The following is a 27,196-nucleotide window of genomic DNA, read 5'->3' as shown; positions in this document are numbered from 1 at the left end:
AGAAAATATTTTAATTTAAATTAATAATAAATCTACCGTTACTTTCACAGCTTTATACGGTCACTCAGAACTAATATTTAAGTTCGGATGCAAAACAAATATTTGATATAAGACTAATTTATATTATATTATATATCTATAACAATATATAAATAAATAATATTAAGATAAATTTTTTTATAAATTGAGTTAAATTTAAAATTAATTTCTTAATTATAATAAAAATATTATATAAAAGATTTGTTATACAGTAACAATAACTAAAGGTTTTATGTTACATCAAATAAAACAACAAACATGTATAAAATAAAATTTGTTTAATTTATATATTATTCATTCTAAATTTTAATTATAATATAATACAGTTCTAATTAATATATTTTAAAACACAATACATACTATAAATTTTAGCTGTATAAAATATATATTTACTCTATACAAAAATAATGAATTTTAGTTTTTATCTGTACTTGATAAAATAAGAATTTCAGTTTTTTTATACGGGGACAAGCAAGAGTCCTCTGAGGAAAACGCGGTTTCAAACGTGAAAGCACATGTAGTCGGCAAGAGCGCGTTAGATTGAGTTGGACGAAATTTAGGCCCAATTTGGAAGTTTGAAACCGGAGGAATGGGCTTTCTGTTGGCGACCCAAGATAGAGTATACATACATAGACACATACTTTATATAATTTTAAATACGGAATGGAATGGCTGGGAAAATAACTAAACTATCAAAATCCGTGGCATCTCATCGCATAGGGCAAGGGTTGGTGTCGTTCCTTTCCGATGAGTTGTATGGATTTGTGATTCGTCGAGATTTGACGGCACTTGCATTATCGAAATCTTTGTGTGTTTCGCGGCCATTGCCTCTGTTCGTGGCTTCAGGTATCTTTTCTTTACTCTTCCCCTTCACACTTGATTTACATTCTAAACTATCACCATAACTTAACCATAACTTAATTAACCACTCCTGCTTCTATTTCTGGTTTTATTTTCTCACTGTCTCGCTCAATTCTCCTAACCCTAAATCTAATCATTTTCTTCAATTTTCTCACTTCCAATAGCCTCTCTAACAATCAATCTTTCGTTCTCACTATCTGAACCTTCCGATCGGAGATTCGCTCTGCTTAATACCTGAGAACCAAATCTATTCCTATGGATTTCGTATTCCAGATAGTTGACTCTGAATCCGTTTTCATCTATAGTAACGGAATTCGACATTAACTTAAGAGTGTTATTTACTCCAATTCAATTTAATCAATTGCATTGATATTTCTTTTCTTCCTTGGAATTTAATGCACAATTTATTGTCAACCTAGCACGACTTAGCTGTGTAATTTGGAAAACTGAATTTCTCTTCAGATTCAGAGCTCTGGTGTTTATGATTTTAATATACATAGTATGTGCATATTTCGATAGGTATTTTCAGCTTGAGAGTTGTCGATGTGAGCGGTTTTGAGGTTTCTCTATGGTTTTTCTTTGATGTAGTTATGATTATCTTGTAAATGCAGTGACCTAACTGTAGATCCTTATAGGTTTTCTATTGATATTTCTTAATACATTGTTTTAGGATATAATTCGCATCTGTGCTTGAATCTAATTTTACTTGTCATGCTTCTATTTCAACCACCATCCAACTCCTGCTTTTGCATGCTACCCTTTCCATTGCACGATGAAGTTATTTATCGGCTTTCTGCAATCCACAATTGCTATGCAAATTCGGCCGTTGTGTGATGTAACTGACTTAATACGTTTATTAGGCTTTCTTAGTGAATTAACAGTCTGTATCTGTGATTTTTGAGAATGATTTTTCTAATATTGTTACATGGTTTTGCAGGATTTTATTAATTCTGCAGCTCCGAAATATAGATATACAAATATTCAGGTTGTAGAGGAGAATGACAGAATCTATATCAAGCTTCTGGGGTCCAGTCACATCCACCAAAGAGTGTTGTGAAATGAACTATGCTTATTCATCTTACATTGCTGAATTTTATAACACAATATCCAACATTCCCACCATACTTTTGGCTCTGATCGGTCTTATAAATGCTTTAAGACAGCGGTTTGAGAAAAGATTTAGTGTTCTTCATGTATCAAACATGACACTTGCCTTTGGAAGCATGTTGTACCATGCCACACTGCAGCGTGTGTAAGTATTTCCATCATTTTTTTTCCGATAAAATACGTAAATTAATGTTTTTTTATGTTAGATTTCACTTTTTTTTTTCAAGTCATTTTGCATGATACAAAATGAGGTTGGCATTTTATACAACTGTTTGTGAGGGATATATAACCATTCTGTCAACGAAATGTATGTTACTAACATATATTGTTAGCATGCCAATCTCATCCTTGAAGGTTTTGTGACGTCCATTTCAAGAAGGCAAAGAGATAACATAGAGAGTGGGATACAAATACACAGGGGAGGGTAAAACAACGAAAGAAAATTTAAAACTGAAAGAAAATCACTTCATTCAACACTAATTGTGTTATGTGATTGACTTATTTGAGTCAATTTTTTTATTACTAACTATTGTGTGTTTGCATATGTGGATGAAAGTTTATACTCTTTTTTATTGCCTGGGGTTGGAGGAAGGGAATAATTTCCGCTGGGGGTACTTGAATGCCGAATATGAAGCTATGCTATAAACATGGTTGAACCATTTTGGTTTAACCATTTTGGTTAAGTAACAATAAGGGTCGGGTTTATGACATGATCTAAACTGGGTTATCAACCCCCCATCGTTGATTGTTGTTTGGCTTTATTTATATACAATAGGATTGGGTTTATAACCAGACCTAAGTTCGTTAACAGCCCCCATTGTATTGTGTGTACTCGTGATAATGTGACTTACTGTTATATATGTGTGTGTGTGTGTGTGTGTGTGAGTAGATAACTAGTCCTGAAACTATCTTTCAGTTGCAGTTTAATCTTTTCATTTATTTATGTATTTGAGTTAGTTCTTAATTTCACAAAGCCAGTCATTCCTAAAGACTAAAGTGAGATACGAGAAGGATAAGTGTGATACGAATCTCATGAATTTAGATGGCTGACGTACACATTAAGGTCTAGGTGGTTAATCATTCCAGGGACCTGTTGCCTATCTATTCACCTAAAAACCACGCTTTTTCTGATATATTCATGAGTGTTCCCTAGGAATCAGTCTTTGGTGACATTTTTCTTATTGAACAATTCTACTAGGTTTGAATTTTTGTCTCTTTTAAAAATCGTTTGCTTAATTATGTAATCTGTTTGTCAATAATTCAATGTCTGTCTGTTTTGGATGACTATTTATTGTTCAGATGTTGCGCTTTAATTCAGGCAACAGCAAAGTGATGAAACTCCAATGGTGTGGGAGGTGCTCCTGTACATGTACATCCTCTACTCTCCAGATTGGCATTATCGCAGTACAATGCCCATCTTCCTCTTCGTCTATGGTGCTCTTTTTGCCGCTGCTCATTCAGTGTTTCATTTTGGTATTGGCTTCAAAGTGCATTATATCATTCTCATTCTTCTCTGCGTTCCTAGAATGTACAAGTATTATATTCACACTCAAGATGCTTCTGCCAAGCGGCTTGCAAAGCTGTTTTTAGTTACTTTTGTATTCGGCAGTTTGTTTGGGTTCTGTGATCGAATTTTCTGCAAGGAGATTTCCAGTTGGCCTATTAACCCTCAGGGTCATGCGTTGTGGCATGTATTTATGGGCTTCAATTCCTACTTTGCCAACACATTCTTGATGTTTTGCCGGGCTCAACAGCGTGGGTGGTCTCCAAAAGTTCTTCATTTAATGGGTGTATTACCTTACGTGAAGATTGAGAAACCAAAAAGCCAGTGACAGAAATTTGTGGAAAAAGAAGGAAGTCTCTTCTGATGATACGTTTTGGCAATATAAGTTGTTAGAAAACCTTGTGTCCTTCTAGCCTTTTTTTTTTCTTCCTTTTTCAGTTTTGTGGTTTAGATTGGCTTGAAAATGATGATTGATTATTTATATATTTCGATGTAGAACTAGGACATGTACCATAATTATCCCTTCGGTACTTTCTTGAGCCTAGACCTTAGCTTTAAAATTGTTATGACAACCAAAAGACATAATTTTGCTGCACCGGTGGTCGTTGGGTTCCCAGTTGAATCAATCCCCACATTCTACATGTAATGTCTTGTGTAACCCTATTCACGTTCATTTGAGTATATTACTAACTTGTTTGGAGCGCTTTTAAATGTCATGCACTGTTTGCTGTTGCTTCCCACAAGATACCTTAGAAAATTGTTGGCTGTAATTTCTAATCAATAATTTGTTATTTTACTAAGTGACTTGAATTCCTCTTTTTAAATGAACTAAATCCAAATTAATACCTGACTTATGTGGATGGTATTGGCTTATTTCAACGGTAATATGAATATGGTCGCCAGGCAAGAGAGGCAAGTATCTACACTTTTCTCTGATGCATCTTCACTCTGAAGTGATTGGTGAGAAGTCGAAGCTTCTTCCTTTTTCAGCAAAGCCAAGTCTAGCTATTGGAAGTTCAAAACTTTTTGTTTCTCCAACTCCACAAACTGATTTGATTGTTTACCTTCTGTTTTCCATACTTGGCAGTTTGTCCAGACAGATGCTCCCTGTTTCTCAATTATATAAATGTTGTGTCTAACAACAGAAAGTTGTTACATTTAATACTTATTTGTTGTGTCATTTTATTTTCCAATCTTAAATATATTTTTGATAACTTCTTAAGGGCCTCAATCATGAATGTCATAAAAGAGGGAGAAATCAATATTGTATGTGGTACAATTTCGTATCAGTCTCCAAAATTTAATTTATTTTCAAGCAAGTAATTTATTTATTTTTAAGATTTATATACTCTCATATCTTTTAAAACCTTTACAATTCATTTACGTTAGCACATTTATATAAACGTAGTTTTTGCTTATATTGTATAATAAATTATGTTAATGTCCTAACAATTTAAATTATATGGTAATTTATTACAGAACTGTGTGGATGGATCTTAATTCCCTATATTTCATTAAGTTTTTGGTTTAGTAATATACATTCAGAAAATAAGATGAACGATCCAAGAAATTTATGAGAACTAAACCAGTTAAAGCATAATGACAATATGTCCAAAACAAAGAGTGAAAGGGATTAAAATGAAACAGCCATGTTCATAATTTTTGCCACCAAATTTGTCAAGACAGAAGTCTTGTAACTTCATAAATGGGGGATTAACCAAGACCCTGTCTTCTTGTATCTCTGAAGATAAAGAATAGGAACTAACGTTTCTGTTGTCCCATATACCAATAATAGAATAAAGTTTAGGAATTGGAGCCATAAAAAAATGAAGTCGAATTCCAAGAACCAAGATTTGAACACTGATAATAACCAGGAAGCAACTATGATCGTCAAGATCCATTTCTTTCTTTGGCTCTTTCCGTCTCAGTTTCCCTTTATAAACTCTCAAAGATACTGAATCAGTTCACTAATCTCATTATGTTCCGTCCCCCATAGGTTCTCCTTTTCCAGATTCATTCTGCTGATTTTCTCATTACAATGGGTGCTAAACTCTGTGTTACCTGTTACAAAACTAACGAATTCTGCGCCAGAGATGACAGCGATTTCAAGAATGAAGGAAAGCAAGGAAGGTTTTGCAGGATCTTGAAAAGAAAGGAGGTGGAGAGAGATGAGAAGAAGGTTCGAAATGTGACTCTTGAAGATTGGATAATAGCTTCTCCTGGTTTGAAGCCAGAGTATATTATGAGTTCAGGCGAAATGTCTTTTTCTTCTAAGAATTTTCAGAAAAAGGTTCATCCTTGTGTGAGTCAACGCAGTGGATCATTGATAACTGAAACCAAAGACAGTTTGTGCTTGGACAGACCCATGAAGAAGCATGATGAAGAAGGTGAAGAAATGTTAAGTTCGACATCCTTAAATGTGAAATCAGAGAGAAGAGTGAGGTTTAAGCTGCCTCATATTGTCATATGTTACTCACAAGATGACCCTTGTTCGCCAGAAGAGACTTATTATAGCAGTCAAATTGATAAAGGGTCGTTTTACTCATCAATCTGCAGAGAATACTCATTTGATTCTTCTGCAGAAGAACCTTTTCTCAGACTCGCAGTGGATATTCTTCCTCATGTTTCCTTCTCTTCCAAAATGGAATACTCGTAGCTCACTTACTCACAAGGGATGAATTAATGGCCCAATTTCTTTCTATTTTGTTGGGAGTGCAATAATTTTGTCCATTGATTCAAGTAGAGGTGTGTGTAATGAATTTTAAGAACATGTTTTTACGTGTGGTACAATTCCCCTTATTATGCTTTAGCGAGTTTAGAAAATTGGTTGAGTAGAATCGGTAGTGATTAATTTGTATTTAGATATTTTTATTTTAAAATATACTAACACCAAAATTTAATAATTCAACCCAAAAATTGTTTAAAATCACTTCAATTCAAAATCTGTTATGGATCTAAAACTAGAATCGTTTCGTTAGGAACGGAACTTTTTTTTTTTTTGAGTAAAATTGTCATTAAATGTCTTTGTTATAGATCATGATTTATCTCATTAGAAAAAGGGGGAAAATACTTGTACAAATAGTAACAATCAATATTATTTAAAAAAAAAATGTGCCCATAACATCTCCCATCACAAATGCTTTTACCTTGAACTTTACAGGGCCACTCTTAACCTGGGAAAGGCAATTACTTCCTGCACTCCATCAAATTTATTCTCCCACCTATCAAAATTCTTCCAAAAAATGTTTTCCGTAGGAAGAAAAGTTTGCTTTCCGAAAAATAATTTCCAGAATTATTTACGTGAGTCATGACATGGGCATAGATTACTGTAGAGAGAAAGGCTGAGTAATTAAAGTAAAAATTTCTGACTAAGTGCCCATCGGTTCTTGGTTTTGATTGTTTAAACTAAATTATTTTATTAAAATTTTAAAACAGGTAAAATTTTCTCCTGCACCTCCTCTTTTCTCCCTGTACCCTCATAAATCATAAATTATACCTCATTAAGATCATAATAAAAAGGTAAAGAGCATAGTACTTGTCGGAGACACAGAAATGAGGTTTACTACTTTCTGCATACGAATTATAGGTGAATAGCGCTGGCTGAGTTCTAACTTCGAAGGTGAACGAAAAGACACGCAAGGTTGTTATGGGATTATGCTTCAGAATTTCATAACTGTGCCGTGCATGTGTTGGAGAATATTTTTATGAGGATTTGGAATCTTATATATGGCTTGGTCTTGTCAGGAGAGTTTAAGATTTTTATGTGTTGGATTAAAATTATTAGTTATTCAGTCTATAATGTGTGTCTATCCATTGTTCCCTCCTGTTTATTTTATTTATTTTCACATTTCTATTAAAGTAAAAGTAATTTAATAAAGTAGCTTACGACACTGCAATTTATTATAAGAATGGTTTTCCAAATAATCTATTTCACAACTAAACTAACAAGGTATATAACCCAGGAGAGTGCGATAAAATTAAAAAAAAAAAAAATTGCCCCTTCTTCGATACAATGTCACCTATCTCTCAATATAACATAACTGGATGTATTAGTTTTCTGTATCTTGGAGATTCTCTTCAGGATATCCGCAAAAGCCTTTTTATCCTGTACATAGCAAAGAACACAGAAGCGAAATTCAACCTTTTGCAGTGCAAAGTAAAACAAACTCCCTAAAAGCCATACGTACATACATACCACGGTTTATATATCAGTATGGTAGAACTAGGGATTCATTAAGCCAAACTACCATAAAATATTCACAATTTTAGATTCCCGTGTTCGACTTTGCACTGATCAGTCAATTTCGTTCCAAATAGTACTAAATGTTAGCTCTACAGAATTGTGAGATGTAGCATAATTTGCAAGAACCTAGGAATCGAGTTTTATTCCTTACACAGATTTAGCTAAAAGGCCTTCTATTAAGATCACAAAACAAGCTGAGAAGCCCGCATATACAGACATAAGAATCACTAAGCAAAAATTGCAGCTCAATAAAGGAAAGGCAAAATTTTTGGTAGAGCTTACCTCTGGACTTCTTAGCCTTGCTCTGAATTTAGCAACAAGATCCTGTGTGGTCAATGGAGTCTTCTGCATCAAAACAGCCCTGATTTCTTCCTCACTCACAGGTCCAGAAACAATGGGGGAAGAACCACCTTTAGATGATGGTGCTGGTGGTACACCTTTTGCAGGAGCATTATTTTTAGATGCAGACCCGTTTTCATCTTTGACAGTTGATTTTGGTTCCTGATAAATGGATGGGAAAGGAAACTTAGTGTTTTCAAATGGGATGAGAAATTTCGACAACACTTAAAAAGAAAACCTTTTGGATGACCTTTCAAATTTAATTTTCTAATACTTGAAAGTTAAAATCTTTTTGAAGGTGCTCCAATACAATAAGCAAAAGATAGATTGTGTTTGGAAACATCAATTTGAAAAAGCTTCACACTAAATAGAGTGCACGAATGAATGATTGAGAAATCAAGTGGAATAAATAAATAAATAAATAGGATGAGTTCGGATAAGTTCAGAAGTGTTCTTTCATCCATTTTCAGTTAAAAATATAAGTTCACATGGCTTTTTATTTTATTTCACAGGAATTGTTGCAGTATAAACATGAATCATGGAGTCGTATTGGTGATAAAATATGCATAGATTCATTCATGTATCATAAGATATGAAGTCATTTAAGATTCATCTTGAGATATGTATGGATCAGCCGACAGCCAAAATGTATCGAATTGTTAGTTTTGGTTTTCGATGTTTATTTTAAAAAAAAACTACTTGGCATAAAAAGAGAGGTTAAAGTGGTTTTAAAATGAATTTGGAAACCATTTTACCTTTCTTTTTAAAAAAGGCTTTTTATTGTTGGGTTTGACTTTAAGCTTTGAGAAACCTCTGCCTTATCGATAATTATTTATATAAAAAGAAAAAAGCTGGAACTATTTTTTAAAACTGAAAACCAAAATAAACTGAAAATGAAAACTAGTTTTGGTTTCTAAAAATTAGAAAAAAAATTTATCTGTGGATCAAAACTAAAGCACTCAAGTGAGTTTGGACAAACAATGACGTACATTTTCTATTTTGACCTTCTTTGGTGGTGCACCATTAGTGGATTTTGTTTCCTCATTGAATTTTCTCTTCCCCTTTGAAGGCTTTGAAGTGGATACAGTTCCCCGAACAGTTCCTGTTATTGCAGGTTTTGAAGGGCTATTGTCAGTGGGTTCTTCCTTAGGTGCACCCTTCTGCTTTGAAACAATCACAGGAGGAAGGCCAGCCTCATCATCCACCTAGACAACCCAACTGACCCGTTAATGGAGGAAAAATGCTCAAATGAAATTTAGGCTATTGGTTTGAATAAGTCATTCCCCCTGTTAAAGGTCACAGCAAAAAAAGTAACCCGCTCCTTAAAAAAGGATTGCACTCATTGCAGTTAGCACCAAGTTGTATTTAACTTGCATGTTACTAGAGGCCTACGGAAAACTTAAACTAGATCTACCAAAATAATTTAAAACGGAGAATTGTAAGAAAAAAGTAACTAGATCTACCATACATCATCATCGTAATCATCATCTTCAGCGTCAGATTCATTTAGACTACTTGTACGTAGCAGCTTCTTCAGCTCTTTCCCAGATTTACTCAGACCTCCCCCTTCTTCATTTTCTTCATCTTCATCCTCGTCATCCTAAAATTATATTAAAAAAAGTAGTTCAAGAAAGTATGTATCAAAAACCAAATTTGAATATTTATATTCCACTCCTTTTTATATAAATTTGTAAGTTCAATAAGCTAAATGACATCAAGGGAAATCATGAGGGTTGGTTTCTAAAACTGCATCAGTCAATAATTAAATTCAAAATACAAAGAGTAGAACATCATAAATGCCAAATATCACAAAATGACTGAATGTATAAAATAGCATGCATCCATGTAAATAAGGAACCAAGGAATCCATTAAATGAGAACACATAAAAAATACCTACTTCAGTCAAGTCCTAATATTCTAAAAATAGGCTGTGTTACTCTCCGAAAGTAGTCTTCTACAGGAAATTCCTCAAAGTGGTTGTTTGAATAATGAGTTGACAAAAACTATTTCCTCGTTTACCAACTTTATTTTACACCAGATTCGTAGCATCAAGTGTGAATATAGGGCAAATTGAAGTAGCAACTATATCCAATCAATTTTACACCCATAAATAAATCTATACAACATCCATCTCAAGACCAATTGTTGAAGTAGCAATGAGACATCAATGCCATAAAATAACAAAATTCAGCAGAACATCTAGCTTCTTACCCACAAGTATTTGTGGAACTTCAACTAACCTGCTTGATTTCTGGAGGAGCAGGAACTTCAGAAGCCAAATCTTCCCTTTCCTCAGGATTGTTGCCAACAGCTTCATCATCATCAGTGAAAATCTCTTCATGCTCCCAATCATCACCTATACATATGTACAAGTATAATAAACAATAGAAAGAATAAGCATATAGCTATGAAGTATTCTTCAAACTTTCCTCAAGAGTTTAAACAGTAAGAACCTCGTAATCCCTCTGATTCTTGATCAGTTAAGATTAAATACTTCAACAAAATGGGAACATTCTAGCAAAGGATGCCAATTAGACATAAAAAGACTAATCAAATCGATACTCAAGAATAATAAGGCAAAGCAAAACATAACCAGTATACTCACATCGGGAACCTGTTTAGAATATACTTCAATAGACTATAATTAGTTGGCATCAATTAAAAATCAACTTTTGGAGAAGCCGATATCAGGGAGTTGTTTCAAATTAACTTATAAAAGTGTTAATTTTAGTTTGTGGAGAAGTTTAGAACAACCCTAGGTATTGATAAGTTAAGTGTAATGTAATAGACCCATGTGAATGATGGATCGTTTAATGCTTGTTTCAGGCCTATTGACCTGCTATATGAAAATATATTCAAGAAGGAAAAATGACTGTCACAGACAGCTAGTGTTGTAGTTAGTTAAGTGATGATATTTTGTTAGGAGTATGCAGTTTACAGGAGACAACGAGAAGGCGTGAAATAGAGTTTGGATGCGGGAGTAAGGTTTTCCTCTGGCAGAGAGAGCACTGTTACAGGAACTGAGGCTCTGATGAGGTGCATTAAGTTGTGGACTGAGTGTAAATATATTCCTTTCAATAATAAAATAATTATTTTTTTCTTTTGGTTTCATCTCAGCTAGTGTTCTCCGGTAGGATCTAGCCACACAATCCAGCCGCATCAAAGGCAAAATACACAAAAGTCCAAACCTAACAATATGAAGTCTCAACTCAGTTTGATTCATTTAGAGAATTTGTTTGATTTTGAAATTTAACACTAGGCATAAACCTCCAAAACAACGAAAAAATCAAGGAAGAAACTGAGAATGATGTACATTGTAGACTTCATTTAAAAAGAGGCATAGTATATAATATAAAAGAATTGCATCCTATCATCCCCAATATGTTAATTTAACATATACCCATTCGGATATATATATATATATATATATGGCATGGAATTTAACAGCAAAGAGATCATCACTGCACAAAACCAGCACTTAAAATAATAACCATCACAACCATTTTTATCAGAAAGTAGAAAGTACAATTGCCTACCCTTTTCGATGTCATCATCATCCAGATCAAGGTCTCCTCCCCTTGGACCTTCGTCATCATCATCACCACCTTTTTTGTTTAGTCCAAGTCTACTCCTCCTTCCTACCTCCCCATCTTCATCCTCTTCTCCTTTATCTGATACATGGCCTTCATCATCGTCAGTTTTCTTACTGCTTTTCCCTCTCCCGCCTGCAATGCTCTCCTTCTCATCAAACCTACCACGTTCACCAAATGCAGCTGGCCCATTATTTGCTGCTTTCATCATCCATCTTTCATATCCATCAGCAGTTTTCTTTCTGTTCTTCATTTTCTCTTCTGCTTCCTCCAGTGTCAATTGTTTATATTGTGCAACCTTGTTAAAGTTGTACCTAAATTTTAAAATTATAAAGAAAGGGCATACAATATCACATATGTGTCTACTGTCTTTGACAAGCAAAATTCTCAGACTTTTGAGTGATGCAAGTATCCCTCACTTTAGGTCTCAAACACATATTCTTAATTACCAAAAATATTTTCCAAAAAAAAGATTTAAAAAAGTGGTAATCACTTGATAAATGATATTTAACATGTCAAGACTAACTAAATATTTTCCTAAAAGGCCCCTTACCTATTACGGTTTTCTTTACTAGAAATATTAATTATGGATTAATGTTGAGATCTTACATAAAAGAGAGATATGACCAATATAGTACATTAAAAGATTTTACAATCCTAACCATTCAAGTTGGTTTATGGGATTGAGATAAGTCCTAAGCATATCTTGTCAATGTAGAATATTAACATCATCGCATGCCCAAAATATATAGTCATATCTAGCCACTGTGGAATGTTAACACACCTTCACCTGCCCAGAAGGAGGGATATCTGATGCATCAACAAATATCGGTGAGCCACAAACAACAACCTTAAAGCTTAAGAATAGAAATCTAGAACATACACAAATGCAGGTGATCCATTGCAACACCCCACTTCCTTCAGGATCGATGCTTGCCCCCTCCCCATTAGGGTTGGCAAAAGGGCCCAACCAGGCCATTTAGGCTCACCCTGGCTTTAGCCCTCTAGAAAAAAGTCAGGGCACACTATTCAACCATAGTAAGGACAGGTTAGGAGCCTTGGTCTAACCTGCCAAAGAGCAGGCTAACCTCATGGTTTTTTATTTATTTATATAGATATGTTAAAAACACATTTAATTTAATAAATCAACTTAATATTTTACACACATAATATAAACTATTCTAAGAAACTACCAGCTGAAAACACCTCCCTGTCCAATGGTAGGCCAGACCAGCTGCACCCCTACTCCCCACAAACAAACACTAGACCTTTGAGTAATTTGGCCTCACTCAACTTCCTAGGAAACATCATAGGAGGAAACATCAGACAGAATCTTTCCGTTCTTGATTTCAAGAAGCAGCTCCTTTATTTTTCTCATGTCTGGTATGCTTTCTTTTACCATACTCGTGTCTCTTCCCAAGTCTGAAATCCTCTTCCGTTGTTCTCTAGCCCATTTCTCCAAAGCACTCACTCTACTTTCTATTATGCCACTCAGGTATCCAGCAAGTTGAACCACTTGTTATGTGCCTTCTAAAGAGAAAATGATAAAATGTATTATTCAACAATTATCAACTCAGAATACAAGCATCCATTTGCATAGGAAAATTCCTCCTTTCACACAGGGTACTCCCTGTTACAACAACTAAAAACCTTCCTATCTCCACATCCCACAAGATAAGAATATAGACTTTCTCGAAAAGTCTCACCCCCCATGCCAATTAACTATTTAACTACTGTTATTTTAAATTTCTTCCTATAATACACTTTCCAAACCATCTCATCACTTCTCTGCTTAACAAATCCCCTCACACCTAGAAATAGACATCTAGAATGTAGAGGGATACAGGTAATTCAATGACAACTCCAGTATAGGCTTTAATATTATCTTAGGATTTGGCGAGCCTAACTCAATCCATCAATGTCAGTTAGTATGAAGATTCTAAGACTTATAAGAACTACATTGGTCATATCCCTAATCTATGCAAGATCTCTACAGTCAACATCATTCTCACAACTATTTTCATGTCTTCATGCATACCCTCACCACACATTTATGTTTCTTTCTTTTCCTCTCTTTACCTTCTACTTGGTAAAAAGTTCACTCCTTGCTATTGAGGGAATCAAAACTGCCATTGATATTTTCTGAGGAAAGTCATTTAAAAACTGTCACTTTGTCTAAGTTACCACGCTTGCCCTTTTCTGGGTTTGATAACCCTTTTGCAAGAGTGACGATATTATAATCTTGTACCTCTTCAACCGTTTTCAAAGAGATAATATTTTAAAAAAATAATAACCTATTCTACCATGTACTTGAATAAATATCCAATAAAACATTTTCGTTCGCTTGGAAAGACCACATAATGAATTTGGTTGTAAGCATAAATAAACATCGGAACATCCCAATTACAGAAAAACAAAATTCTCAACTTTAACACAACCAACATACCAAGAACCAGCAGGAATGGCAACAAATTCTTTTCTTTCCATCATTAGCAGGTAATACGTAGCTGATTGTGCACCTTCGAGATGACCCTGGAATTGAGACTGACCAGTTTCGTCTTCCAAGAGCCATGGTTTGTTCTTGTACTTCTCCTATGTAGTGCAGCAAGAAATTTATTAAGGAAATAAACACAATGATCCATAACAATTCAACAGCAATTCATTACCCAATGTTCACATGACTAAAATGTTCACTACAGTCCCGTGGGAATATCTTATCCATTATAAAATATGGTGCTCAAGCACTGCTTTCAGACATACTCAATGGTAAACAGTCACGTCGAAGAATATAAGAGTGGAACAGTAATTGCACATTGGATTATAGGTTCAATACCCGCAAAGCATCGGTGACTTGGCGGCTCTGTAATCCCTCCTTCTGCAAGGCCCACTTGTTTTCAGCACTTTTCTTTTTCGAAAAGTCAGGCAAACCAGATACAAATCTCCCAATGAAATAATGTTTGTCACTGCCAGAGGTAGCGCGAACGCTATATTCCTGCCACAGAAATTACACGTTAATCCCTGCTTCCAAAAACAAGAATGACATACCCTAGTTCTAAACGGATTCACAACCTAATCACAACACTGGAATGAACTGAAAGCAAAATAAAATGTCATCCAGTAAAATTTAATTCCGATTCAGAAAAGGAATAACAAAAACAGGTAATGCAGGGGACAAAAAAAAAGTGAAAGAAAGCGGGAACATAGATCGAACTCGAATCAAGCGAGTAACGGTGACGCCACAATCAACGCATTTTGCCTTGTTCTCCGCCATGCTCTTGCCACAGGTCAAGCACAGAGTCATGTGTTTGCAATTGCTTCCATAAAGATCGGTGGTTGAACCACATCCGCCACACGTTGGCTTCAATAGCAGGTCAATCGACATCTTCTGCCTTTCAATACCAAAGTTTGATCTTCCAATGCCAAAAACTAACAGTCTAGGGTTTAACACTCTAACTCACTCGCAATTTTTGGCGCGCGGGCTTTTACATTTCAACTCGGATTCCATTTATTATTAATAGTTAACCATGGTTCATATTCTGCGTATCCTCCTCCTTGACTTCGTCAAATCAGGTTGGGCTTATCTCTTTTAAAACCCTTTCAGCGTCTATTTGCATGCACCTTAGTTTAATTATCTATGACTATTGATTTATAACTATTAATAAAGAAAATTGTTTTTTATAATTTTAGGTAAATGGCTTTTTTTTCTTATTTTATATTTATTAATATAAATTACTTTATTAAGTATTTTATCCTTTAGATTTTTTAACTATTTTTATAATCATTTATATTTATTATTATAAGATAAAAGTGAAAATACTTGTTTATAATACTTGCCACCAGCTATATTTTAACCTTAATTTTATATACACACAGATGAAAAAAAAAAATTCATAATGCGCAGGTAAAATTTATAAGTAGTAAATGACATTTGTGAATAATGAATATAAATACTTAGTAATTCGCTTTTAATCCACTTTTCAATTTCAAATTTGATTTTATATTTTTTTATTCATTTAAATTTATATTTTAAAGAAACCAAATTTATTTACATTGATATTTTATTAAATAATTTAATTTGAATGGTAATTAAAAATTATTATTTTTTATCTAAATTTATATTTTAAAGATTTATTTTTATATAATTTTATTTAAATTTAAAAGAAAATATGAATATACACAAAGTTGTGTATATTCAGAGAGAGATTCGGATACAATATTACCTTTTCACAATAATTTTTTGATAAATTTAACAAAATTTCTAAATATAGAATTAAAACAGATTAAATTTTTATTCTTTAATTATAATAAAATAATGCTTTTTTCCTTTAAGGAAACTTTGTCAGGAACTTTGTTAAAAAGTTTGTTAACCTATCATAACTCTTTCATTAATACCAACAAAACTGATAAGGGAAATTGGTACTATTCATATTGTCATCTGTACACACCATCAAATCACTAAAAATAAAGTAAAACTTATATTCATTCACTCTAACTAATGAAATCTAAATAAAAATTGATATTAATATAATAATTTTATTATTACATTAGAAATAATATATAAATATTTATTATTTTGAATAAATTATTTGATTAAAATTGAGAGCCAAACTACATGTTGAGAAGATTATCCATGAAATCAATAATATGAATTTCTTCCTCCAAACTAAATCCTTTTTGTTATTGCTAAAATTACTGGTTTTAAACAAGATTAGAGATAAATAAACAATGTAGAAAGAAACAAGTAAACACGAAGGCGAATTCAACTCAAATAACAATAACTAAGGATTAAGCATCACTGGTGGAAGAGGTGAGTTCACTCCTAAAGCCAGTCCTTTTTAATATCAAAAGTGTAGTTGATCTCCAAATACAACTTGTTATCATCATCAACAAACTGAAAAACATCACACAAAATACAAGGTCAAATAATTATGTATCAAATATCAAATCTAAACATAAAAAATGTCTCACTCATATAACTTTCTGGACTGAATTTGAATTCATAATTAACAGTGAGTGGTTAAATGAGCACACATGAAACCTGGCAACAAATTTATTAGAGCATTTATTATTGATGCCAAAGAGATTAATTTGTGCTCACTTCATTTCCAAAACAAGTCACAACATCAACACTGACAAGTTGGACACAGACAAGAATTTAGGATAGGTTAAGTTTTCGTTATTTAATGCACTGCTGGTAGATCTCGTGACCATTGCAGGCTTGGATTATTCAATGAAGTCATATGAAATAGCAACTTTGAAATGTTACATTAAAGACTTACTCTGAATTAGATTTAGTTTCGATTTTTCGATAATAAATTGATTTGAATTAGATTTAGTATCGGTTTCTCGGTAATAATATGTCTGGTGCTACGAGAATTATTAACTACTTTACCTTGGATCTAGCTGAATATGTCCCTCTAGCAAAGAGTCCTGATGGTGTTGTCTCTTCAGGCATCTCATGAGTGTAAGGTTCTGCTTGAGGGCTGAATGTTCCGATCATCTCTTTGGTGCTGTCAACTGTAACAACGTATGGAAGTGGAAGAAGTTAAAAGTTAGACAATGATTCATAATTTAAGGAACTGGAATCGAAGTATTTGGTTGGTACGAACGTACGTACCCTTGAGACCGGTTTTCCATACAGTGTTGGTGTATTTGAGACCTGAAACAATATTATGGCTCACCTGGAAAGTGAACATCAGACTGTAACGGCTTCCTTCTTTCAGAGTAAACCATAAACCTTCGGGATTTCCTGACTCTGGTATGGGAAGAACAATGTCTTCTCTACCAGCTGCCTTGATTGCAAGGCTCAGGATCTTCACTTCTGGCTCCAGAGATTCTTAATCGCATTCATAAAAACACCCCACGAGTTATCATAAGTTTATGATTCAATAGCCAAAAAGGAACAAACAAAAACATGAAACATGAAACATTGTCTGAGATAATCAAAGAAAACAGAAAGAAACTGTTAAAGGTTAAAGGGTACGTAGCGTTTGAAGAAGTAATTACCACCAACAGCGTTGATGTCAACACTGCCAAGAAGCTGTTCCTTCCACCTCCTCAAGCTCTCATCATCCTAATAAGATCTCAAGGAGAAAAGGCATGAATGATATGAAAATGTTTGTTTTGAAAAGTACATAAAGAAAGAAAGTGAAAGAATTGCATGTAAGAGATGTGAACCTTATCCTTTTCGAGTTGCTCTTTCAAAGTGCACTGGGGACCCAAGTCGATCTTCCTCTCGACATCCTCTTCTTCATCCTCGGTGGGAGCAGGAATGGAACCTTCACTCATGTGTCTACTGAGAGCGGTCCCTCGTTCGTCGCCACTTCCCTCGTGGTGCGTTTCGGGAGCGTCTGGTGCTGCACCCTCCTTGCCTTTGTCATCAAAACCCATGCTTTTTGCCGTTGGAAACCACCCCAATGGCCAAAGACATCAACGGTGGCGAAACCCAGATGGCAGCTTCACGAGAACCACCACCTAGCTAGCTAGCTAGAGACACAATTGAAATCCGCTCCAACGTGCAAAAGGGTTGTGCTAAGATAGATAGATAGAGTGAGTGAGTGAGAAAGAATTGAATAGTGCGTTCAAGAAGAAAGGGTTGATTCAAGAAATGAGTGTTGCAGCAAGAAGGCAAAGAAGAGAGGTGAAGAGTGCAAACAGAGAAAGAAATGGTCTTTTGTGGTGATCCGCAATTCACAAATATTCAACCACAAAAATGGGAGAGACTCCTCTTCTTCCTCCTCTCATCATCATCATCATCATCATCGTGAAGGTCACTCTTCTAGCACTAACTCAAAATAAATTATTTTTTTATTTTTAAAAACCATTCAAACCCAAGATAGTAACCAAGAAGACCAACCAAACATATATAAAACAAATCACCAAAAAAAAAAAAGAAAAAAAATGGTTTGAGTTTTTGTTCTGGTTTTAGTTGGGTGGTGAACTAAACATGGAGTTTGACTCCTTCACTTCTTTTTATGGTAATACAGTTCCTATCAACAAATACGTTAAGATTAATTTCACAATATACTACAGGCTGGTTACCTAAATTTTTTAAAAAATGATACCTCGTAATAATAATAATAATAATATATTTTATTATTGTAAATTATGTAATATTAGATGGAAATAACTTTATAGAGAAAAATGAGAACAAACTATTACAATAGTTAGATTAATAATAAAAGCTTTTAATAAAAAAAAATCCTTAATTAAAACTAAATTATTGGCTTTCTTTTTCCATATATTTTCCTTCCTTGGTCATCATTACACTCATTGCCATATTTTTATCTCGTATCGTATAAGAAAAATAAAATTGGTGATTCAAAATTAAAAGAATGATTAACGACTATGAAAAATAATGAGAATTAAATAACTGATTTCTTGCAAAATAAATACATCAAAACTGTGTTGTGCCTCAAGTTTGTAAACTCTCACTTTTAATACGCAATGTTGTTATATGTTGAAGAAGAAAAAACAAGTTCAGAGAAAAGAACCAAATAATCCTTGTCTCGTGCTTAAATATGGTTGGCTTTTGGAACTTAAGAAAAATAAAGTCTTTGTATTTTGCCCACAAAATTATATATTTCGCTGAACTAAAAAGATAATTAAAAAAATGCATTCGCTCTACCGTATCTCGTTGCTGATTAAAATGTCGGATGAAAAAAGTATATATTATAGTTTTTTTTCATTAGCTTTATGTGCATATATTTAGAAATAACTTGGATTTCTTTCTTAACTCCAGTATTTAAATATTCGATGTTAACAATTTCGAATAAATTCCTTTGAAGTTTAAATTTATACAATTAACATGTAAGTTTGTCAAGGCAAGCTTGTTTGATAGTCCAATATCTCAAAATGCTTTTATCGCCACTGTTAAAATTTAAAGTCAACACTTTACAGGGGATGATTGTTCTTTTAACGTGTATTTGTTTATTAATGGTAGAAAAAAAGTTGCATATATATGCTTTGAAAAATTGAATCGTTTGCTTTCGTTAACAAAAGTGATCGCTGAGAGAAATCTTATTACACATATTTGAAGTAACATTTTTGGAAGATTTTTACAGGTCATATTTTCATGTAATAAATTTTCTTATACAATCCATTTAATTAAAAAAAAAACAAATTAAAACATGACATTATTGCAGATAAAGTATATGGGCAAGATATTCCCATTATTGCAGATGATTGCGTGCAGTATTGCATTTCGCTGAAAACATGGATTAAACAATGTATGACAACTATTCCAAGAATAAAAATTTTCCATAATTACTTTTTAAAATATTTTTATTTATTGAAGTTTGGAAACATCAAGTATTCAAGCTCATCACGTTGATCCAAAAAATGATTGTGAAAAACACGTTCATTTCACAATCTTGCGTGGTCGTGGTCACTTTTTCACCAAAAACATTAAACACAGAAATAACATAGTCTTGTTTGCATGTATTACTTTTGGGACGCTTATTGAAATACACTGTAACTTACACAATTATTCTGATTTCTTAGAAAGCACACGATCTCACCAGAATGGGTATTATATCGTGCTGATGATTAGAGTTAGGTGGCTACAATCTGGTTCTGAAATTTTCTTTCTGTAGTTGAGCTAAAAAATCAGGTTCAAGTTAGCTACATTTGGCTCCACAAAAATTGTTGACTAAAAATTCATCACTTGAAAACTGTCATAAAATCAACTGCAATTTCATCGGTTGATTTAATATTCAGAGATGGTTTCGAAACTTCATTATCAGCCCGTACATTTATTTCCATGCCTAAATACATTATATACGTATGCAGTTCTCCCTCTGGATTCAATTCAGTTCACAAAGCTTTATTCAATATTGTTATTTCAAAATAACTGTCTATTTAATATAGGAATGATATTTAACACATGATCAAGAATATCACATGGACCTAATAGCCATTTTTAACAAGTATTAAATTAGTTTATTTGCTTATATAAAGAGTATTATACACGAGATAAAATTATCAAAGAAAGCATAGATACTTTGATGCAGACAACCAAATCTTGCATCAGTAGTCTTAAAAGATAATACAAAAGTATAAAACTATTCATGTGATTTTACCTTCTATTAACCTTAATTTCGGAAAAATTAATGCATTACCTACAGTCCGGTTATCAAGATCTGGGATGTCCAGGGTGACAGGTCATCCTGGACCTGTCCTCCATGCCTAATTTAGTATATCCCTGTTCTCATGAAGCCCCTAGTGGGTGACAGGGACAGAAATTAACCACAGAAAGAAGGTGGACTTAAATGCTTGTATTATGAGATACAGCTCATATGAAAATGAAATCAGCAAATGATTCAATGACAGGTCATACAATGTAAGGACTGTATTCCAAATAATCAAGAAAAACATTACAAATCAGAAAAACACAGGTTTACAGAAAACTGAAGATTCACCAGGCATCTTTTGGGGACCATTTTTCAGGTGTTTGTACAGTAAACTAGTATTGGAGCCAACGGAAAATCTGTTTTCTTATTTGATCTTAAACTTTCATGACATTCTTTTATAAAATTTGATACAATACGAAAGTAATCAATCAGCAGCTGCTAATAAAATTTAAAAGTAACCACACTTTCAATTCTAACTAACTTCTCAGGATAATGAAAGAGTTAAACAAAATTTAACCGCTGTTTAGGTGCGAAGGAAATAAACAAACTGAGTTACAACAAAAATCGCTGCACTAATATTTGCATGGAGCAAACGTGATGTTGAACGTATTAAGAGGGTGATAAATAACATAATGCATCAAGGGGGTAATGCCAAACCTTTAAGGCATGAATGACTCATTAGTCACTGCCCCATTTTCTTACAACATTCTCCTTGGCAGAAGTTTGCTGATAAGATTTCTTCTTTGAAAGTCCATCAAAATCAGCCTGATTGCTGGTAGAAGTATTTTTCAAGACTTTAGATGTTACAAAACTAAATCCATTTCTCACTCCCCGAAGTGTATATAGCAATGGATTGAGAATGATAGCAAGGAACAAATCGCCTTTTGCAACTAGGAGATACTGAAAAGCAGAGAAAGGAAAAATAGAACTTTTATTGTAGGCTACGTTGGTACTTACTATAAATTATGAATTCTGGATATCAGAAAGTGAGTTTAGACAGGAATGAGGAAACCTCTTACCACTAAAACGAGAGCAAGTATAGTAAGACCAGCTTGTTTCGCTTCTTGCCAAAAATTATCATCATTAGACCAGCCAAACCGTCCACCCCACCCAAACCAACCACCTCCACCGGAACTACCCCCACCTCCCAGCTCTTCTCTTCTTTTAATTTCCTTATCCCACTTGTCAAATTCATTTTTCTTACCACTTAATGCACCTTCTAATGCTTTTCTAGCCTGTTCCTGCAATCCAAATTCCCTTTCAGTTTTGTATTTCCCCTCATACCAGTTTTGTGAGGCATAAAGGACTAAACATAGTTCATCATCACAAGATTCAAAATCGATTTTACTCATTTTAGTGATAAACTATTTCCATGGATAGTCAATCATCATTAGGTCAAAATTTTATTATTATATCAATATAAACTGATAGTGAGAATCTAATTTTCTTCCATAAACAAGAGTATGATTCAATTTTTATACTTTTCATGAAAATTGTACCCGCACAACATGACGAGGCCAGCAGGATAATTACACTAAATAACAAACAAACCGATTTTTGTTAACTGATGCATCTTCCAAATGTTGTCCAAAATTATGGGACCAGCTTGACATCTAATAGTGATATGACAAGTAATAGAAACTAACTCGCATAAGATCAAGTCAATTAGTTGTGACTGCATGCATCATTCTGTTATAGTTTAGCTTCCATTGTATTTTATAAGCATTCTTACATGCAAATCATTCTTATATCAGCATCTTTTATTCTTTCAATTCTCCGAGTTACTTCTAAGGAAGTCCTCTCTTGTTCTGAGATTTATGATCTTTGACCCCAACATCTGATGATCATTTGCAACCCCAGCCAAACTCTGATAATTATCAAATCTTTGGCTTCACAATGCAGATATCAAAATCCTTGAAGGAAAGGACCTGAAGATGGATTTAAGCTTTCAAAACCTTGGCACACTCAGACCACAAAAACACATCGTGGTTGGGTTCAATGCTCAATTATTATTCAATACTCAAATTGATGCTGGGAAATATAACATACACCAATGAAATCACCCAGAATAATTGACGTGGTTTGACACCTCTGTCTATCTATATCCATGAAACCATCTTAAAACTATTTTTCTATTAAATATAATCACAAAATTTGTAATTCACCCTGAATTGTGTATCACTCTACTAACTCGAGTACCCCTAATAAAAGTTAAAAGAAAATGATCGCACACTCTCACTACCAGAGAATCTCATACACTGTTGCTCTCCTCTTGCTTTAGTAAAGATGATTCATCTTCTTCACAAGACCCTTTTATATACGAAAAGATCCAAGGTTCCATTCGTGAATACTACTTGGTGGTCCTTACTAAATATCCCACATTTCAACATACCTTTCATTATATTAGGTCATCTCCATTGCAAGGGTCACGACATATGAGGTCTTAATTTACCTTTTATGGGTCTACTGTGCCACATTAATTTTAAGATCTCATCCTAACTTTTGCTCCAATTCAATACTCTTATAAGACCTCAGTTTAATAATATCTTTCTCTTAACTTCTTGGGAAAGGAGTTGCTTTTAAGACAGAAAATATTTTTTTATTCTTATGGCCTAAGGTCTTATTTAAGTTAATTCCAGGTTAGTGCACTCCAGTTGGAGGGCCTTATAAGACCCAGGTTTTAAACTTACAACTCTTGAGTATGATCCATGCAATGGAGATACCCCCAGCAGGTTTATCCAAAAGTCAAGATACATGCACCACCTCCTGGACTGTATCTCTTGAATTTCTTTCTTTAATTATTTGGAAAATTAAATTTCTTTCCAACGCACCAAGATTTTATTCTGCACTTTAGAAGGTATGTGGAGGGATATAAGACAAAATAGGAAAGACAAGATGTTGAAAGGCTTATCTAGGAAAAAGAAAGGGATGACTCTTTGGTTGTTATATCATGCCTTGTGTCAACTACTCACATACAACTTTGACCAACACCTGAGTTCAGCAATTTACTAATAATGGGTATGTTCAGCAGACCACCCATAGAAAACGAGAGACACCACATTTTGAAGCTTTACCAAATTACAGAACAGATGGAGCTTGCTGAACAGAATAAGGAATAGCACCAACGACACAAAAGAGATCATAGTTCGATTCTTCAAAATCAATTTTGTTGGGATTGGATAATAGTAATAGGCTCTACAAATGGGAGATGAGCAATAGAAGAGAATTGGTTTTGTCGAATGCTAATTTTCAATGCTTTGCAATCACTGAAAGTGGTCGCACAAAAACAGTGTCATTGTTTGAAAAGATGATGTTGTATTCCGAGACATCAACAAGGCCAGCTGAGACTGACTCTTGTGTTACCTGGATTGCCAATCAGTATTAAAGTTGCTTGTGCTGGCGAGTGGATGTTGGGCACCATTACATCCTGTTTCTTATCTGTAGCTTGTTTACAGATAAAGATAAGAGAACAAAGACTGGGTTTAGATGGTTGGAGATCACTTCTCTGGTTTCACATTAGACCGGTAGAAGTAATGACTTACATGGTGGCCTTTTATCGTGGGTTACTGAGAATTGCAAATAAAAACACAGAAGTGGCTTCGGAGAAGAAAAGAATTCAAGTGACTTGTATCTAAGTCATACAAGATAAAATAATAGGGTAACAATTAGAGTGAGAATTATTGGAACTAAGACTAAACTATATTTGGCATGGTGGAGGAAAAATGATGAAGGAAAGAAAAACTGAAAATTAAATTGAAGGAAATATGGAAGGAATATTTTTTTTTAACTTTTGTTTGAAGAAGTCAATTTTTCTCTCATTTTCTTTTCAACAAAAACAGAAGAAATGTATCGCTATCCTTGCTTTATTTCCTCCCATAAAAACATAATAGATGAATTTTCCTACAGGGATGGGTTTACTTCGGAGTTCACTCTTAAGTTCTTACATGTTTAATAGAGTATGGAATGTACTTACCAGGGACATACAAAAGACTATTCACTCAATTGCACTTTTAGTTCTCCTACTTTTTCAATTTTGTGAATTTCATCACTTCATGTTTAATTTTGGCAAATTTGATCCCCCTCTATCATATTCTGTAAATTGTATCCATATTTAGCATAAATGCTAGCTTAGCATTGCAGTAGAGTGTCACTCGTGGATGTGTTGATGAGGCAGTGTATTAGAGTGTCATGCCAACATTATTGTTAAATATTAGATCAAGTTATCGAATAAACCAAAATTGAACAATTAAAATAGAGGGGGCATCAAATTCATGGAAAAAAAAAATAGGCAACAAATTTCGTGAATTGAGAAAAGGAGTGCAAGTCGAGGATTATCCCCAAATGTATATTTTGTGTGGATGATATAGAGATATTAATGATAAAGATTAACTCTAAATCCGAGCCTTGGAGACAAACATAGAACTCAAAGGTTCTTTTGCAAACATAATATATATACATCGCAATTTTAGTAAGAAACAAAAAGAAAATGACTAAGAGGTAAAACTGGAGAAGATGTTATGTCAAAGGTTTCTATATCTAAGTAAGGAGGATGAATATGATGTCATACATAGGATACAAGCTAGGTAGTTAAAATGGACAAAGGTAGTAACCATCACTTGTGACTGGAAAGTATCTAACAAGTTCAAAAGGAAGTTTTAACATATTACTATACAATCAACTATACTCTATAGTTGTGAACGTAGGACGTTAAAGAAATAACGGGACAGAAAAGTGTGACAGTAGAAATAAGTATATTACGATAGCCAAATGAACATTCAAAAAAGGACAGAAAATGAAATGACTGAACGGAAAAAGACCTATTAAGAAAACCGTGACAGAAAATAAATACTTTGAATTGTGCACTGCCCAGCATATGATACATTATCAGAAAGAGAATTCAGCAAGTGTTGTCGAAACCCATTCCCAAACACATGGATAAGGCAAAGCAAAGAGTAAAAGGGTTGAAATTGAAATGCAGAGATGCAGAAAAGGAATAAGAAATCGGCGAGAAACAGAAATTGAGAGAAAAACCTCTTTTCTGTTGTCGGAGAAAAGGCACAGGAATCTGCCTCTGCATTTGAGGCTGTGCTGCAAAGAAGACCAGCTTTGGCTGATGGAATCATGCTTAATGAAATGGGAATGCGAACGGCACGAGTGTTTCCTCGTACCTAAGCTTGCGGGGGCTCCTAGGTTTAGAATCTCCGCCATGCCCTCCTCTTCCAAGCTTAACCCTTCTCTTCTTTTTTCTCACTGTCACTACACTATCCAATCACTTGCATTTCATTTTATTAACCCCAATTATCATGATGTGACATCACCCTTTCTCCCTAAATAAATTGATTTTGCTTGTTTTCTCTTAATTCAATTTCATATCCAATGTATATATTTCATGATACATCTGTTATTATGTGTTTGTGAGCATGCTTCCACTTGTTATTCAAAAAGTTTGTAATAAAATTCTAATCAAATTAAACAACATGTTTAATGATTATAGGTTATTTCTAATGTTAACTTTTCCCCATTTGATAAATAAGTTAAGAATTATAATGCAAATTTTTATAAAAATTTAATAAATATAAATATATTATAACTAGTGTACAATAAGAATTTAAACATGTAAAATTATATTTAAATACAATAAATGTTTCAATTTTATTTTTAAAATTTTATATCAAATACTGGATTTGATTGATTCTTTATTTTTTTTATCAAATTAACTAATTTATAATCGTTTGGATTTTAAACACTCATATATGATTATAACAAATATTTCACGGTACTGATTGCCCTTTCCTATTTCTTTTGTGCAGATCATTATTTTTTTCCTAGTTCCAATCCTTTTCTCGAGTTACTTAGAAGTTTTTCTTTAAAACAAAAGAATACCAAATTAAATTAAGATTATTTGAGACATTTGGTATGAGAACTATATTAGGATATGTTAGAAAAATAAAACATTTTTTTTGTGTTACACCACCAAGAACCCGCAACAACAACCACCTCACGTACAACTCCAAAACACACCCTAATTAAGAATAAAATTTTAAAAGTTTGTGAGATATTTAATTTATGTGACAATTAAAAATAAAATTTAATTGATGAAATAGGTTGATTACTAAATTGTCTTTGATATTAAAAGTAATATAACATGATATTTAAGAGGAGTTATAATTAATTTTGAAAATATTTTTTATGATGAATAAAATTATTAAAAATAATTATTACTTTAAATAAATAAAAATTATAATATATTTAGTGTAAAAATTTAAATAGGGTCTACAACACACAACTTTCAAAAGTGAAATACGTTCCAAGCTAAATAGAACCGATTCCATTAATCTTTTGAAAAAAGAATATCCAATTTTAAGATATGTATATCTAATG

The 27,196-nt window shown here is 33.5% G+C and overlaps 4 protein-coding genes across 4 annotated transcripts; 1 reads left to right on the top strand and 3 right to left on the bottom strand.

The window, feature by feature from the left end:
* The first annotated feature begins 627 nt into the window (after window positions 1-627).
* LOC114179050 (alkaline ceramidase-like) lies at window positions 628-4,222 on the top strand. The gene is made up of 3 exons (XM_028065250.1): window positions 628-885; window positions 1,838-2,152; window positions 3,326-4,222. The coding sequence occupies exons 2-3, from the start codon at window positions 1,899-1,901 to the stop codon at window positions 3,837-3,839; spliced, it is 768 nt and encodes a 255-aa protein (XP_027921051.1). The 5' UTR covers window positions 628-885; window positions 1,838-1,898; the 3' UTR covers window positions 3,840-4,222.
* Window positions 4,223-7,393: 3,171 nt separating this feature from the next.
* LOC114175639 (transcription initiation factor IIF subunit alpha-like) lies at window positions 7,394-15,241 on the bottom strand. Its single transcript, XM_028060409.1, has 9 exons — window positions 14,896-15,241; window positions 14,518-14,676; window positions 14,131-14,276; window positions 11,631-11,998; window positions 10,335-10,450; window positions 9,562-9,693; window positions 9,083-9,298; window positions 8,037-8,255; window positions 7,394-7,616 (listed from the first exon to the last, which is right to left on the bottom strand). The coding sequence occupies exons 1-9, from the start codon at window positions 15,064-15,066 to the stop codon at window positions 7,527-7,529; spliced, it is 1,617 nt and encodes a 538-aa protein (XP_027916210.1). The 5' UTR covers window positions 15,067-15,241; the 3' UTR covers window positions 7,394-7,526.
* Window positions 15,242-16,290: 1,049 nt separating this feature from the next.
* On the bottom strand, window positions 16,291-18,523 carry LOC114177314 (rho GDP-dissociation inhibitor 1-like). The gene is made up of 5 exons (XM_028062604.1): window positions 17,862-18,523; window positions 17,691-17,757; window positions 17,302-17,520; window positions 17,077-17,201; window positions 16,291-16,575 (listed from the first exon to the last, which is right to left on the bottom strand). The coding sequence occupies exons 1-5, from the start codon at window positions 18,072-18,074 to the stop codon at window positions 16,504-16,506; spliced, it is 696 nt and encodes a 231-aa protein (XP_027918405.1). The 5' UTR covers window positions 18,075-18,523; the 3' UTR covers window positions 16,291-16,503.
* Window positions 18,524-21,153: 2,630 nt separating this feature from the next.
* Window positions 21,154-26,091, bottom strand: LOC114176526. The gene is made up of 3 exons (XM_028061594.1): window positions 25,847-26,091; window positions 21,835-22,056; window positions 21,154-21,715 (listed from the first exon to the last, which is right to left on the bottom strand). Exons 1-3 carry the CDS (start codon window positions 26,021-26,023, stop codon window positions 21,494-21,496), a joined length of 621 nt encoding a protein of 206 aa, XP_027917395.1. The 5' UTR covers window positions 26,024-26,091; the 3' UTR covers window positions 21,154-21,493.
* Window positions 26,092-27,196: the final 1,105 nt, after the last annotated feature.

This window comes from Vigna unguiculata, chromosome 3, assembly GCF_004118075.2.
Source record: "Vigna unguiculata cultivar IT97K-499-35 chromosome 3, ASM411807v1, whole genome shotgun sequence".
Lineage (NCBI taxonomy): Eukaryota > Viridiplantae > Streptophyta > Magnoliopsida > Fabales > Fabaceae > Vigna > Vigna unguiculata.
This window is presented reverse-complemented; position numbering and strand designations above follow the sequence as displayed.